This window comes from Oncorhynchus keta, unplaced genomic scaffold (assembly GCF_023373465.1).
Source record: "Oncorhynchus keta strain PuntledgeMale-10-30-2019 unplaced genomic scaffold, Oket_V2 Un_contig_1927_pilon_pilon, whole genome shotgun sequence".
NCBI lineage: Eukaryota > Metazoa > Chordata > Actinopteri > Salmoniformes > Salmonidae > Oncorhynchus > Oncorhynchus keta.
In genome coordinates, this window is record NW_026281379.1 from 1 (window position 1) to 14,413 (window position 14,413).

The following is a 14,413-nucleotide window of genomic DNA, read 5'->3' on the forward strand; positions in this document are numbered from 1 at the left end:
CCAACACAGGAACTAAATAAGTAAAGCCCTCTGTGTAAAAGGGGCTTAAGATGGCTGGCTACCCATTTAGAGCACCACCAGGTGCAGTGAGGTAAAGTAGGTAAAGTGGTTAGGTACCATTTAGAGCACCACCAGGTGCAGTGAGGTAAAGTAGGTAAAGTGGTTAGGTACCCATTTAGAGCACCACCAGGTGCAGTGAGGTAAAAGTAGGTAAAGTGGTTAGGTACCCATTTAGAGCACCACCAGGTGCAGTGAGGTAAAGTAGGTAAAGTGGTTAGGTACCCATTTAGAGCACCACCAGGTGCAGTGAGGTAAAGTAGGTAAAGTGGTTAGTACCCATTTAGAGCACCACCAGGTACAGTGAGGTAAAGTAGGTAAAGTGGTTAGGTACCCATTTAGAGCACCACCAGGTGCAGTGAGGTAAAGTAGGTAAAGTGGTTAGGTACCATTTAGAGCACCACCAGGTGCAGTGAGGTAAAGTAGGTAAAGTGGTTAGGTACCCATTTAGAGCACCACCAGGTGCAGTGAGGTAAAGTAGGTAAAGTGGTTAGGTACCCATTTAGAGCACCACCAGGTGCAGTGAGGTAAGACAGGTAGTAGAGCTGGACGATATGCACAAAAACCATATCGCAATAGATTGCCTGAATTGATACAATAACAATATATATTTATATATATATTTCAGGGGTAGGATCAGCTGTAATATTGCAGATAGATTAAGGGTCCTATCAATATAATTATTTGCATAATTTCCAATCCTCCATAATTAAAAAAATATTTAATATTTATCCCCTAACCTCTCCCCTAATTGGTGTAAACTACTATACAAGACTACTTAGACTTCTACTTCAACAGGACATATAACAAGCACTGTACATTGTACCCTATTTTCCTTTAGTCCATCAGCTACCCTCAACCCGGGGTGGCAGGGTAGCCTAGTGGTTAGAGTGGAGGGGTGGCAGCGTAGCCTAGTGGTTAGAGTGGAGGGGTGGCAGCGTCATTAAATAAAAGGTTAAAAAAAGTATATAAAAAAACAACCCTCCAATCCATCTATGAAAACCCATATATTTCTCAAATGTGCTGATGATGTTTCACAAAAGTTCTGCACCCTTCTATTGTCATAGTTTTTATAGATTCTAAATTAAAAAATAATGTTTACTAAGAGTATTATATTATTGATCGATTGACTACAGGTTTTCAAATCACCCAGCAGTGCTATTTGCAGAGTTACAAGTGCCTTGCGAAAGTATTCGGCCCACTTGAACTTTGCGACCTTTTGACACATTTCAGGCTTCAAACATAAAGATATAAAACTGTATTTTTTTGTGAAGAATCAACCACAAGTGGGACACAATCATGAAGTGGAACGACATTTATTGGATATTTCAAACTTTTTTTAACAAATCAAAAACTGAAAAATTGGGCGTGCAAAATTATTAGCCCCTTGATATTATTGTTAGATCTGATTTTAATAATAGCTACCATTTTCGATGCCCTTAATAAATATGCTGATAATGGACAACCTTGTTTTACTCCTCTTGATAGTTTAATGCTTTGAGTAGTATCCATTATTTACCATTTTACACCTAGGGTTACTATACATAACCCATTGTATAAGAGATCCTCCTAATATTAATAGTCAAGGCATTTATATATAAATTCTAGTCCTACTTTATCAAAGGCCTTTTCAAAATCAGCTATGAAAACCAGGCCTGGTTTCCCAGATTTTTCATAGTTTTGTTTCCAGTCCAATATTATCTCCAATGTATCATCAATTAAAGCATCCTGTCTGTTTAGGATGAATAATATCTGACAATACCTTTTTCATTCAACGCGCTATGCATTTTGCTATAGTTTAGTTTTAGCATCACAGGTCCATAGAGGCATTTAAAACCGTGTTATAAACACCATAATAATACTGCTTGTAGGGTTGAGACATTATTCTACATATCAACGATAAGTTCAGAACATTAATACAGCACCACAGTTCTGTATTATGGTTGAAGTCCGTTAACAATCAGTCATATTGGCAAACATATCATGTCAAACTTCACATTTCTCTCGTATCATAATGAACAATATTAGCAAAATGCCTGCGATAAGTGATCAATATGGTCAGTTGTCAATCGTTTTTGGTTTATCGGACCCAGCTCTAGTAGGTCCACCAGGTGTAGTAGGATGTGGAAGGTAAAGTGGTTAGGTACCTGTGTTGAGCACCACCAGGTGTAGTGGGATGTGGTAGGTAAAGTGGTTAGGTACCTGTGTGTTGAGCACCACCAGGTGTAGTGGGATAAGGTAGGTAAAGTGGTTAGGTACCTGTGTGTTGAGCGCCACCAGGTGTAGCGGGACAAGGTAGGTAAAGTGGTTAGGTACCTGTCTTGAGCACCACCAGGTGCAGTGGGATAAGGTAGGTAAAGTGGCTAGGTACCTGTGTGTTGAGCACCACCAGGTGTAGCGGGATAGGTAAAGTGGTTAGGTACTTGTGTTTGAGCACCACCAGGTGTAGCGGGATAAAGGTAAAGGGGTTAGGTACCTGTCTTGAGCACCGCCAGGTGCAGTGGGATAAGGTAGTTAAAGTGGTTAGGTACCTGTCTTGAGCACCACCGGGTGCAGAGAGATAAGGTAGGTAAAGTGGTTAGGTACCTGTCTTGAGCACCACCAGGTGTAGTGGGATAAGATAGGTAAAGTGGTTAGATACCTGTGTTGAGCACCACCAGGTGTAGTGGGATAAGATAGGTAAAGTGGTTAGATACCTGTCTTGAGCACCACCAGGTGTAGTGGGATAAGGTAGGTAAAGTGGTTAGGTACCTGTCTTGAGCACCACCGGGTGCAGAGAGATAAGGTAGGTAAAGTGGTTAGGTACCTGTCTTGAGCACCACCAGGTGTAGTGGGATAAGATAGGTAAAGTGGTTAGGTACCTGTCTTGAGCACCACCAGGTGCAGTGGGATAAGGTAGGTAAAGTGGTTAGGTACCTGTCTTGAGCACCACCAGGTGCAGTGGGATTAGGTAGGTAAAGTGGTTAGGTACCTGTGTTGAGCACCACCAGGTGTAGTGGGATAAGATAGGTAAAGTGGTTACGTACCTGTGTTGAGCACCACCAGGTGCAGTGGGATTAGGTAGGTATAAAGTGGTTAGGTACCTGTCTTGAGCACCACCAGGTGCAGTGGGATAAGGTAGGTAAAGTGGTTAGGTACCTGTCTTGAGCACCACCAGGTGCAGTGGGATTAGGTAGGTAAAGTGGTTAGGTACCTGTGTGTTGAGCGCCACCAGGTGTAGCGGGATAAAGGTAAAGGGGTTAGGTACCTGTCTTGAGCACCACCAGGTGCAGTGAGTCGTCTCGTATGTATGCCACGGCAGCGATGTCGTGGATGGGAACACGCAGTATGATATCCTCTCCATCCCGCCACACCAGCTTCACATTATAGGCCGACAGACTGACCACTGCATCCTGCTCCGAAGTAAGCTGACCCGCCAACTGGTGGGACTTCTAGGTAACCAGGAAATGACGTCACAGTTTCACTCATGTTGTTCCCATCACAAAACACAAAATATCCCATGACTCTACCATTTATAATAATTTAAGTTTAAAATGTAGTATTTTCTTTGTAACGTCGTAGCAAAGTGAAATATCAGAGGCTTTATTCAAAACGATTCAAAAAAGAAAGATAACCCTTTTCTTTTTACCTTCTGTGAATAAATCTGGACTTTTAAATTCTTTAGTTTAAATTCTTTAGTGAACTATATAAAGGATCCATTTGAGATGCAACTTACCCTGGCATTGTCAATGAGCTGTAGCACCTCTGTTCGACTGGAGGGGTTCAGGTATCCTGGTACTGACGTCAGCTGGCCCAAGTACTACAGAACACACAGGTCACAGTGGAACAGAGGATATAGTCACTTCATTATTAGGGGTTTTTCAGAAGCAGTGGGGAAACCTGGGATGCGAAGCTATCGCCAACACTCTTAGCTCTTAGTCAGGTCCTCCTCCGTGCCCTGAGAGCCTTGACCTCTGACCTCTCACCTTGACTTCCTTCTCTACGTAGTCATTGAGCAGGATGTCAGGGTCGATGCGGTGGTCGGGGAGGGAGAGGGAGAAGGTGTGGAGGGCACGGCGTTCTGTAGTCTTCTCCTGAGCCTTTTTATCTCTACCCTTTTCTCCCTTCAGAAACACACGCTTGAAGGGAGACACGATACCCGGCTGCAGGGGGAGGGAGAGGGAGGGGGAGGTAGAAGGGGAGGTAGAGGGAGGGGGAAGTAGAGGGGAGGTAGAGGGAGGGAGGTGTAGAGGGATGTAGAGGGAGGGAGATGTAGAGGGAGGTAGAGGGAGGGGGAGGGAGAAGGGGAGGTAGAGGGAGGGAGAGGTAGAGCGAGGGGGAAGTAGAGGGGAGGTAGAGGGAGGGAGATGTAGAGGGATGTAGAGGGAGGGGGAGGGAGAGGTAGAGGGAGGTTGAAGGAGGGGGAGGTAGAAGGAGAGGGAGGGAGAGAGCGAGAGGGGATGGAAAGAGAGGAGGTGGGGAGGGTAGAGAAATAGTGACAGGGGAAGGGAGGGGAGAGGTATCGTATTAATTCACAGTAACAACAAAGTATCAAAAATATAAAGTCACCTAGGCCAGAGTATCTTTATGTTTAACTATAGGCTAAGCCAACACATCCGTATCAGGCTAAGCCAACACATCAATATCAGGCTAAGCCAACACATCAATATCAGGCTAAGCCAACACATCAATATCAGGCTAAGCCAACACATCCATATCGGGCTAAGCCAACACATCCATATCAGGCTAAGCCAACACATCCATATCAGGCTAAGCCAACACATCCATATCAGGCTAAGCCAACACATCCGTAACAGGCTAAGCCAACACATCCATATCGGGCTAAGCCAACACATCCATATCAGGCTAAGCCAACACATCCATATCAGGCTAAGCCAACACATCCGTATCAGGCTAAGCCAACACATCCATATCAGGCTAAGCCAACACATCCATATCAGGCTAAGCCAACACATCCATATCAGGCTAAGCCAACACATCCATATCAGGCTAAGCCAACACATCCATATCAGGCTAAGCCAACACATCCATATCAGGCTAAGCCAACACATCCATATCGGGCTAAGCCAACACATCCGTATCGGGCTAAGCCAACACATCCGTATCGAGCTAAGCCAACACCTCCATATCGGGCTAAGCCAACACATCCATATCAGGCTAAGCCAACACATCCATATCAGGCTAAGCCAACACATCCGTAACAGGCTAAGCCAACACATCCGTATCAGGCTAAGCCAACACATCCATATCAGGCTAAGCCAACACATCCATATCAGGCTAAGCCAACACATCCATATCAGGCTAAGCCAACACATCCATATCAGGCTCGGGCTAAGCCAACACATCCATATCAGGCTAAGCCAACACATCCGTATCAGGCTAAGCCAACACATCTATATCAGGCTAAGCCTACACATCCATATCAGGCTAAGCCAACACATCCATATCAGGCTAAGCCAACACATCCATATCAGGCTAAGCCTACACATCCATATCAGGCTAAGCCAACACATCCATATCAGGCTAAGCCAACACATCCGTATCAGGCTAAGCCAACACATCCATATCAGGCTAAGCCAACACATCCATATCAGGCTAAGCCAACACATCCATATCAGGCTAAGCCAACACATCCATATCAGGCTAAGCCAACACATCCATATCAGGCTAAGCCAACACATCCGTATCAGGCTAAGCCAACACATCCATATCGGGCTAAGCCAACACATCCGTATCAGGCTAAGCTAACACATCCATATCGGGCTAAGCCAACACATCCGTATCGGGCTAAGCCAACACATCCATATCAGGCTAAGCCAACACATCCATATCAGGCTAAGCCAACACATCCATATCAGGCTAAGCCAACACATCCGTATCAGGCTAAGCCAACACATCCATCGGGCTATCGGGCTAAGCCAACACATCCATATCGGGCTAAGCCAACACATCCATATCAGGCTAAGCCAACACATCCATATCAGGCTAAGCCAACACATCCGTATCAGGCTAAGCCAACACATCCGTATCAGGCTAAGCCAACACATCCGTATCGGGCTAAGCCAACACATCCATATCAGGCTAAGCCAACACCTCCATATCAGGCTAAGCCAACACATCCATATCAGGCTAAGCCAACACATCCATATCAGGCTAAGCCAACACATCCGTAACAGGCTAAGCCAACACATCCATATCAGGCTAAGCCAACACATCCATATCAGGCTAAGCCAACACATCCATATCAGGCTAAGCCAACACATCCATATCAGGCTAAGCCAACACATCCGTAACAGGCTAAGCCAACACATCCATATCAGGCCAAGCCAACACATCCATATCAGGCTAAGCCAACACATCCGTAACAGGCTAAGCCAACACATCCATATCAGGCTAAGCCAACACATCCATATCAGGCTAAGCCAACACATCCGTATCGGGCTAAGCCAACACCTCCATATCAGGCTAAGCCAACACATCCATATCAGGCTAAGCCTACACATCCATATCAGGCTAAGCCAACACATCCATATCAGGCTAAGCCTACACATCCGTATCAGGCTAAGCCAACACATCCATATCGGGCTAAGCCAACACATCCATATCAGGCTAAGCCAACACATCCATATCAGGCTAAGCCAACACATCCATATCAGGCTAAGCCAACACATCCATATCAGGCTAAGCCAACACATCCATATCAGGCTAAGCCAACACATCCGTATCAGGCTAAGCCAACACATCCATATCAGGCTAAGCCAACACATCCATATCAGGCTAAGCCAACACATCCATATCAGGCTAAGCCAACACATCCATATCGGGCTAAGCCAACACATCCATATCGGGCTAAGCCAACACATCCATATCAGGCTAAGCCAACACATCCATATCAGGCTAAGCCAACACATCCATATCAGGCTAAGCCAACACATCCGTATCAGGCTAAGCCAACACATCCGTATCAGGCTAAGCCAACACATCCGTATCAGGCTAAGCCAACACATCCGTATCAGGCTAAGCCAACACATCCGTATCAGGCTAAGCCAACACATCCGTATCAGGCTAAGCCAACACATCCATATCAGGCTAAGCCAACACATCCATATCAGGCTAAGCCAACACATCCATATCAGGCTAAGCCAACACATCCATATCAGGCTAAGCCAACACATCCATATCGGGCTAAGCCAACACATCCATATCAGGCTAAGCCAACACATCCATATCAGGCTAAGCCAACACATCCATATCAGGCTAAGCCAACACATCCGTATCAGGCTAAGCCAACACATCCATATCTGGCTAAGCTAACACATCCGTATTAGGCTAAGCCAACACATCCATATCGGGCTAAGCCAACACATCCGTATCAGGCTAAGCCAACACATCCATATCAGGCTAAGCCAACACATCCATATCAGGCTAAGCCAACACATCCATATCAGGCTAAGCCAACACATCCATATCAGGCTAAGCCAACACATCCATATCAGGCTAAGCCAACACATCCATATCAGGCTAAGCCAACTCATCCATATCAGGCTAAGCCAACACATCCATATCAGGCTAAGCCAACACATCCGTATCAGGCTAAGCCAACACATCCATATCAGGCTAAGCCAACACATCCGTATCAGGCTAAGCCAACACCTCCATATCGGGCTAAGCCAACACATCCGTATCGGGCTAAGCCAACACCTCCATATCGGGCTAAGCCAACACATCCATATCAGGCTAAGCCAACACCTCCATATCGGGCTAAGCCAACACATCCATATCAGGCTAAGCCAACACATCCGTATCAGGCTAAGCCAACACATCCGTATCGGGCTAAGCCAACACATCCATATCGGGCTAAGCCAACACATCCATATCAGGCTAAGCCAACACATCCATATCAGGCTAAGCCAACACATCCGTATCAGGCTAAGCCAACACATCCATATCAGGCTAAGCCAACACATCCGTATCGGGCTAAGCCAACACATCCATATCGGGCTAAGCCAACACCTCCATATCAGGCTAAGCCAACACATCCATATCAGGCTAAGCCAACACATCCATATCAGGCTAAGCCAACACATCCGTAACAGGCTAAGCCAACACATCCATATCAGGCTAAGCCAACACATCCATATCAGGCTAAGCCAACACATCCGTAACAGGCTAAGCCAACACATCCATATCAGGCTAAGCCAACACATCCATATCAGGCTAAGCCAACACATCCGTATCGGGCTAAGCCAACACATCCGTATCGGGCTAAGCCAACACCTCCATATCAGGCTAAGCCAACACATCCATATCAGGCTAAGCCTACACATCCATATCAGGCTAAGCCAACACATCCATATCAGGCTAAGCCTACACATCCGTATCGGGCTAAGCCAACACATCCATATCGGGCTAAGCCAACACATCCATATCAGGCTAAGCCTACACATCCATATCAGGCTAAGCCAACACATCCATATCAGGCTAAGCCAACACATCCATATCAGGCTAAGCCAACACATCCATATCAGGCTAAGCCAACACATCCATATCAGGCTAAGCCAACACATCCATATCGGGCTAAGCCAACACATCCATATCAGGCTAAGCCAACACATCCATATCAGGCTAAGCCAACACATCCGTATCAGGCTAAGCCAACACATCCGTATCAGGCTAAGCCAACACATCCATATCAGGCTAAGCCAACACATCCGTATCAGGCTAAGCCAACACATCCATATCAGGCTAAGCCAACACATCCATATCAGGCTAAGCCAACACATCCGTAACAGGCTAAGCCAACACATCCATATCGGGCTAAGCCAACACATCCATATCAGGCTAAGCCAACACATCCATATCAGGCTAAGCCAACACATCCATATCAGGCTAAGCCAACACATCCGTATCAGGCTAAGCCAACACATCCATATCTGGCTAAGCCAACACATCCGTATCAGGCTAAGCCAACACATCCATATCAGGCTAAGCCAACACATCCGTATCAGGCTAAGCCAACACATCAATATCAGGCTAAGCCAACACATCAATATCAGGCTAAGCCAACACATCCATATCAGGCTAAGCCAACACATCCATATCAGGCTAAGCCAACACATCCATATCAGGCTAAGCCAACACATCCATATCAGGCTAAGCCAACACATCCATATCAGGCTAAGCCAACACATCCATATCAGGCTAAGCCAACACATCCGTATCAGGCTAAGCCAACACATCCGTATCAGGCTAAGCCAACACATCCGTATCAGGCTAAGCCAACACATCCGTATCAGGCTAAGCCAACACATCCGTATCAGGCTAAGCCAACACCTCCATATCGGGCTAAGCCAACACATCCGTATCGGGCTAAGCCAACACCTCCATATCGGGCTAAGCCAACACATCCATATCAGGCTAAGCCAACACATCCGTATCAGGCTAAGCCAACACATCCATATCAGGCTAAGCCAACACATCCGTAACAGGCTAAGCCAACACATCCATATCAGGCTAAGCCAACACATCCATATCAGGCTAAGCCAACACATCCATATCGGGCTAAGCCAACACATCCGTATTGGTAAAAGGTCTCATGGTATTTATTAGAGAATCCCAAATCCCTTCCAAATTGCCTTCGTCAAAATGGAACATTAATTCAGCAGTTTGTGAAGCCTGCAGAGTTACAAAGTGGACTAGGCATAGATCTACTCATGCTGTTCCCACGCCTTGTCTGTTCTGCTGCCCCTGTGTTTACTGTGGACTTGTCGGTTCTGCTGCCCCTGTGTTTACTGTGGCCTTGTCTGTTCTGCTGCCCCTGTGTTTACTGTGGCCTTGTCTGTTCTGCTGCCCCTGTGTTTACTGTGGCCTTGTCTGTTCTGCTGCACCTGTGTTTACTGTGGACTTGTCTGTTCTGCTGCCCCTGTGTTTACTGTGGCCTTGTCTGTTCTGCTGCCCCTGTGTTTACTGTGGCCTTGTCTGTTCTGCTGCCCCTGTGTTTAATCTGGCCCTGTCTGTTCTGCTGCCCCGTGTTTACTCTGGCCTTGTCTGTTCTGCTGCCCCTGTGTTTACTGTGGCCTTGTCTGTTCTGCTGCCCCTGTGTTTACTGTGGCCTTGTCTGTTCTGCTGCCCCTGTGTTTACTGTGGCCTTGTCTGTTCTGCTGCCCCTGTGTTTACTGTGGCCTTGTCTGTTCTGCTGCCCCTGTGTTTACTGTGGCCTTGTCTGTTCTGCTGCCCCTGTGTTTAGTATGGCCTTGTCTGTTCTGCTGCCCCTGTGTTTACTCTGGCCTTGTCTGTTCTGCTGCCCCTGTGTTTACTGTGGCCTTGTCTGTTCTGCTGCCCCTGTGTTTAATCTGGCCCTGTCTGTTCTGCTGCCCCCGTGTTTACTCTGGCCTTGTCTGTTCTGCTGCCCCTGTGTTTACTGTGGCCTTGTCTGTTCTGCTGCCCCTGTGTTTACTGTGGCCTTGTCTGTTCTGCTGCCCCTGTGTTTACTGTGGCCTTGTCTGTTCTGCTGCCCCTGTGTTTACTGTGGCCTTGTCTGTTCTGCTGCCCCTGTGTTTACTGTGGCCTTGTCTGTTCTGCTGCCCCTGTGTTTACTGTGGCCTTGTCTGTTCTGCTGTCCCCGTGTTTACTGTGGCTTTGTCTGTTCTGCTGCCCCTGTGTTTAATCTGGCCTTGTCTGTTCTGCTGCCCCTGTGTTTACTGTGGTTTACTGTGGCCTTGTCTGTTCTGCTGCCCCGTGTTTACTGTGGTTTACTGTGGCCGTGTCTGTTCTGCTGCCCCTGTGTTTAATCTGGCCTTGTCTGTTCTGCTGCCCCTGTGTTTACTGTGGCCTTGTCTGTTCTGCTGCCCCTGTGTTTACTGTGGCCTTGTCTGTTCTGCTGCCCCTGTGTTTACTGTGGCCTTGTCTGTTCTGCTGCCCCTGTGTTTACTGTGGCCTTGTCTGTTCTGCTGCCCCTGTGTTTACTGTGGCCTTGTCTGTTCTGCTGCCCCTGTGTTTAATCTGGCCTTGTCTGTTCTGCTGCCCCTGTGTTTAATCTGGCCTTGTCTGTTCTGCTGCCCCTGTGTTTACTGTGGTTTACTGTGGCCTTGTCTGTTCTGCTGCCTCCGTGTTTACTGTGGCCTTGTCTGTTCTGCTGCCCCGTGTTTACTGTGGTTTACTGTGGACTTGTCTGTTCTGCTGCCCCGTGTTTACTGTGGACTTGTCTGTTCTGCTGCCCCCGTGTTTACTCTGGCCGTGTCTGTTCTGCTGCCCCTGTGTTTACTGTGGCCTTGTCTGTTCTGCTGCCCCTGTGTTTACTGTGGCGTTGTCTGTTCTGCTGCCCCTGTGTTTACTGTGGCCTTGTCTGTTCTGCTGCCCCTGTGTTTAATCTGGCCCTGTCTGTTCTGCTGCCCCGTGTTTACTCTGGCCTTGTCTGTTCTGCTGCCCCTGTGTTTACTGTGGCCTTGTCTGTTCTGCTGCCCCTGTGTTTACTGTGGCCTTGTCTGTTCTGCTGCCCCTGTGTTTACTGTGGCCTTGTCTGTTCTGCTGCCCCTGTGTTTACTGTGGCCTTGTCTGTTCTGCTGCCCCTGTGTTTACTGTGGCCTTGTCTGTTCTGCTGCCCCTGTGTTTACTGTGGCCTTGTCTGTTCTGCTGCCCCTGTGTTTACTGTGGCCTTGTCTGTTCTGCTGCCCCTGTGTTTAATCTGGCCTTGTCTGTTCTGCTGCCCCTGTGTTTACTGTGGTTTACTGTGGCCTTGTCTGTTCTGCTGCCCCCGTGTTTACTGTGGTTTACTGTGGCCGTGTCTGTTCTGCTGCCCCTGTGTTTAATCTGGCCTTGTCTGTTCTGCTGCCCCTGTGTTTACTGTGGTCTTGTCTGTTCTGCTGCCCCTGTGTTTACTGTGGCCTTGTCTGTTCTGCTGCCCCTGTGTTTACTGTGGCCTTGTCTGTTCTGCTGCCCCTGTGTTTACTGTGGCCTTGTCTGTTCTGCTGCCCCTGTGTTTACTCTGGCCTTGTCTGTTCTGCTGCCCCTGTGTTTACTGTGGTTTACTGTGGCCTTGTCTGTTCTGCTGCCCCTGTGTTTAATCTGGCCTTGTCTGTTCTGCTGCCCCTGTGTTTACTGTGGTTTACTGTGGCCTTGTCTGTTCTGCTGCCCCGTGTTTACTGTGGCCTTGTCTGTTCTGCTGCCCCCGTGTTTACTGTGGCCTTGTCTGTTCTGCTGCCCCCGTGTTTACTGTGGTTTACTGTGGACTTGTCTGTTCTGCTGCCCCCGTGTTTACTGTGGCCTTGTCTGTTCTGCTGCCCCCGTGTTTACTGTGGTTTACTGTGGCCGTGTCCGTTCTGCTGCCCCCGTGTTTACTGTCAATGTACCCTTGAGCACTTAACCCTAATGTCCTCCAGGGGCGCTGTACTAGCATGGCGCTGTACTAGCATGGCGCTGTACTAGCATGGCGCTGTACTAGCATGGCTGACCATTGTGTGAGAAAAATACGTATTTACCTGATTTGTTTGATATTAATAGTCAAATTATATACGTAAAAGGATGGTCTCCATCCACTCTAGTAGACTGGACACTAACTATTTAACTTAAAAAATATATTTTTAGAAATATTTAACTTTTACACATTAACAAGTGCAATATACCAAATGAAAGATAAACTTCTTGTTAATCTACCCATCGTGTCCATTTTCAAAAAGGCTTTACAACAAAAGCACAACATAGGTCAGAGCCAAGTCACAAAAACACACACAGCCATTTTTCCAGCCAAAGATAGGAGTCACAAAAAGCAGAATTATAGATAAACTTAATCACTAACCTTTGATTATCTTCATCAGACGACACTCATAGGACATCATGTTACACAATACATGTATGTTTTGTTCGATAAAGTGCATATTTATATCCAAAAATCTCAGTTTACATTGGTACGTTACGTTCAGTCATGTTTTGCAGTCACATCAATTTCCAGAAATACTCATAATTAACATTGATAAAAGATACAAGTGTTATTCACAGAATTAAAGATAGACTTCTCCTTAATGCAACCGCTGTGTCAGATTTCAAAAGACGTTACGGAAAAAGCACACCATGCAATAATCTGAGTACGGCGCTCAGATGACAAATCAAGCCAAGGAGATATCCGCCGTGTTGGCGTCAACAGAAGTCAGAAATATCATTGTAAATATTCACTTACCTTTGATGAGCTTCATCAGAATGCACTCCCAGGAATCCCAGTTTAACAATAAATGTTTGATTTGTTCGGTAAAGTCCATAATTTATGTCCAAATTCCTCCTTGTTGTTAGCGCGTTCAGCCCAGTAATCCATCTTCATGAGGCACGAGCACTAGGTCCAGACAAAGTCCAAAAGTTCTGTTACAGTCCATAGAAACATGTCAAACGAAGTATAGAATCAATCCTTAGGATGTTAACATAAATCTTCAATAATGTTCCAACCGGATAATTCCTTTGTCTGTAGAAAAGCAATGGAACGGGAGCTAACTCTCTCGTGACCGCACATCACGGGCTCGTGGCTCTCTGCCAGACCACTGACTCAAAGAGCCCTTACGAGCCCCTCCTTTACAGGAGAAGCCTCAAACAAGTTTCTAAAGACGGTTGACATCTAGTGGAAGCGTTAGGAAGTGCAATTTGACCCCATAGACACTGTGTTTTCGATAGGCCAAGCTTTGAAAAACTACAAACCTCAGATTTCCCACTTCCTGGTTGGATTCTTCTCAGGTTTTCGCCTGCCATATGAGTTCTGTTATATATACAATGCACTACTTTAGAACAGAGCCCTATGGAACCCTATACAGTGCACTACTTTAGAGCAGAGCCCTACGGCACCCTATTTCCTATATATATAATGCACTACTTTAGAACAGAGCCCTATGGAACCCTAACCCCTATATATATAATGCACTACTTTAGAGCAGAGCCCTACGGCACCCTATTCCCTATATATATAATGCACTACTTTAGACCAGAGCCCTATGGAACCCTAACCCCTATATATATATAATGCACTACTTTAGACCAGAGCCCTATGGAACCCTAACCCCTATATATATAATGCACTACTTTAGACCAGAGCCCTATGGAACCCTAACCCCTATATATATAATGCACTACTTTAGACCAGAGCCCTATGGAACCCTAACCCCTATATATATAATGCACTACTTTAGACCAGAGCCCTATGGAACCCTATACAGTGCACTACCCAGAGTCCTGGGGATGCCATTTGGGACAAAGCCTTACTATCTCTGGTAGCAGCCCACGTTACGCAATATTGCAGGTTCCCAGCATATTCACCATCAGCATTTCAGCGCTAAAATAAAACACTACCCCAAGCAGGACATTAGCTATGTGGTTTAATACG

General features: G+C 46.6%; 1 protein-coding gene across 3 annotated transcripts in view; it reads right to left on the reverse strand.

The window, feature by feature from the left end:
- Window positions 1-3,271: 3,271 nt before the first annotated feature.
- Window positions 3,272-14,413, reverse strand: part of LOC118381087 (cerebral cavernous malformations protein 2 homolog) — a 38,851-nt gene continuing 27,709 nt past the window's right edge. The window contains exons 2-4 of one of the 3 annotated variants that reach the window (XM_052504462.1): window positions 4,023-4,199; window positions 3,773-3,856; window positions 3,272-3,488 (exon numbers count right to left, since the gene is read on the reverse strand). In XM_052504462.1, the coding sequence (XP_052360422.1) occupies window positions 3,297-3,488; window positions 3,773-3,856; window positions 4,023-4,199 (453 nt within the window). In that variant the 3' untranslated portion in view covers window positions 3,272-3,296. The remainder of the gene's footprint in view (window positions 3,489-3,772; window positions 3,857-4,022; window positions 4,200-14,413) is intronic. The other 2 variants (XM_035768055.2, XM_052504461.1) reach the window with 2 other exon arrangements.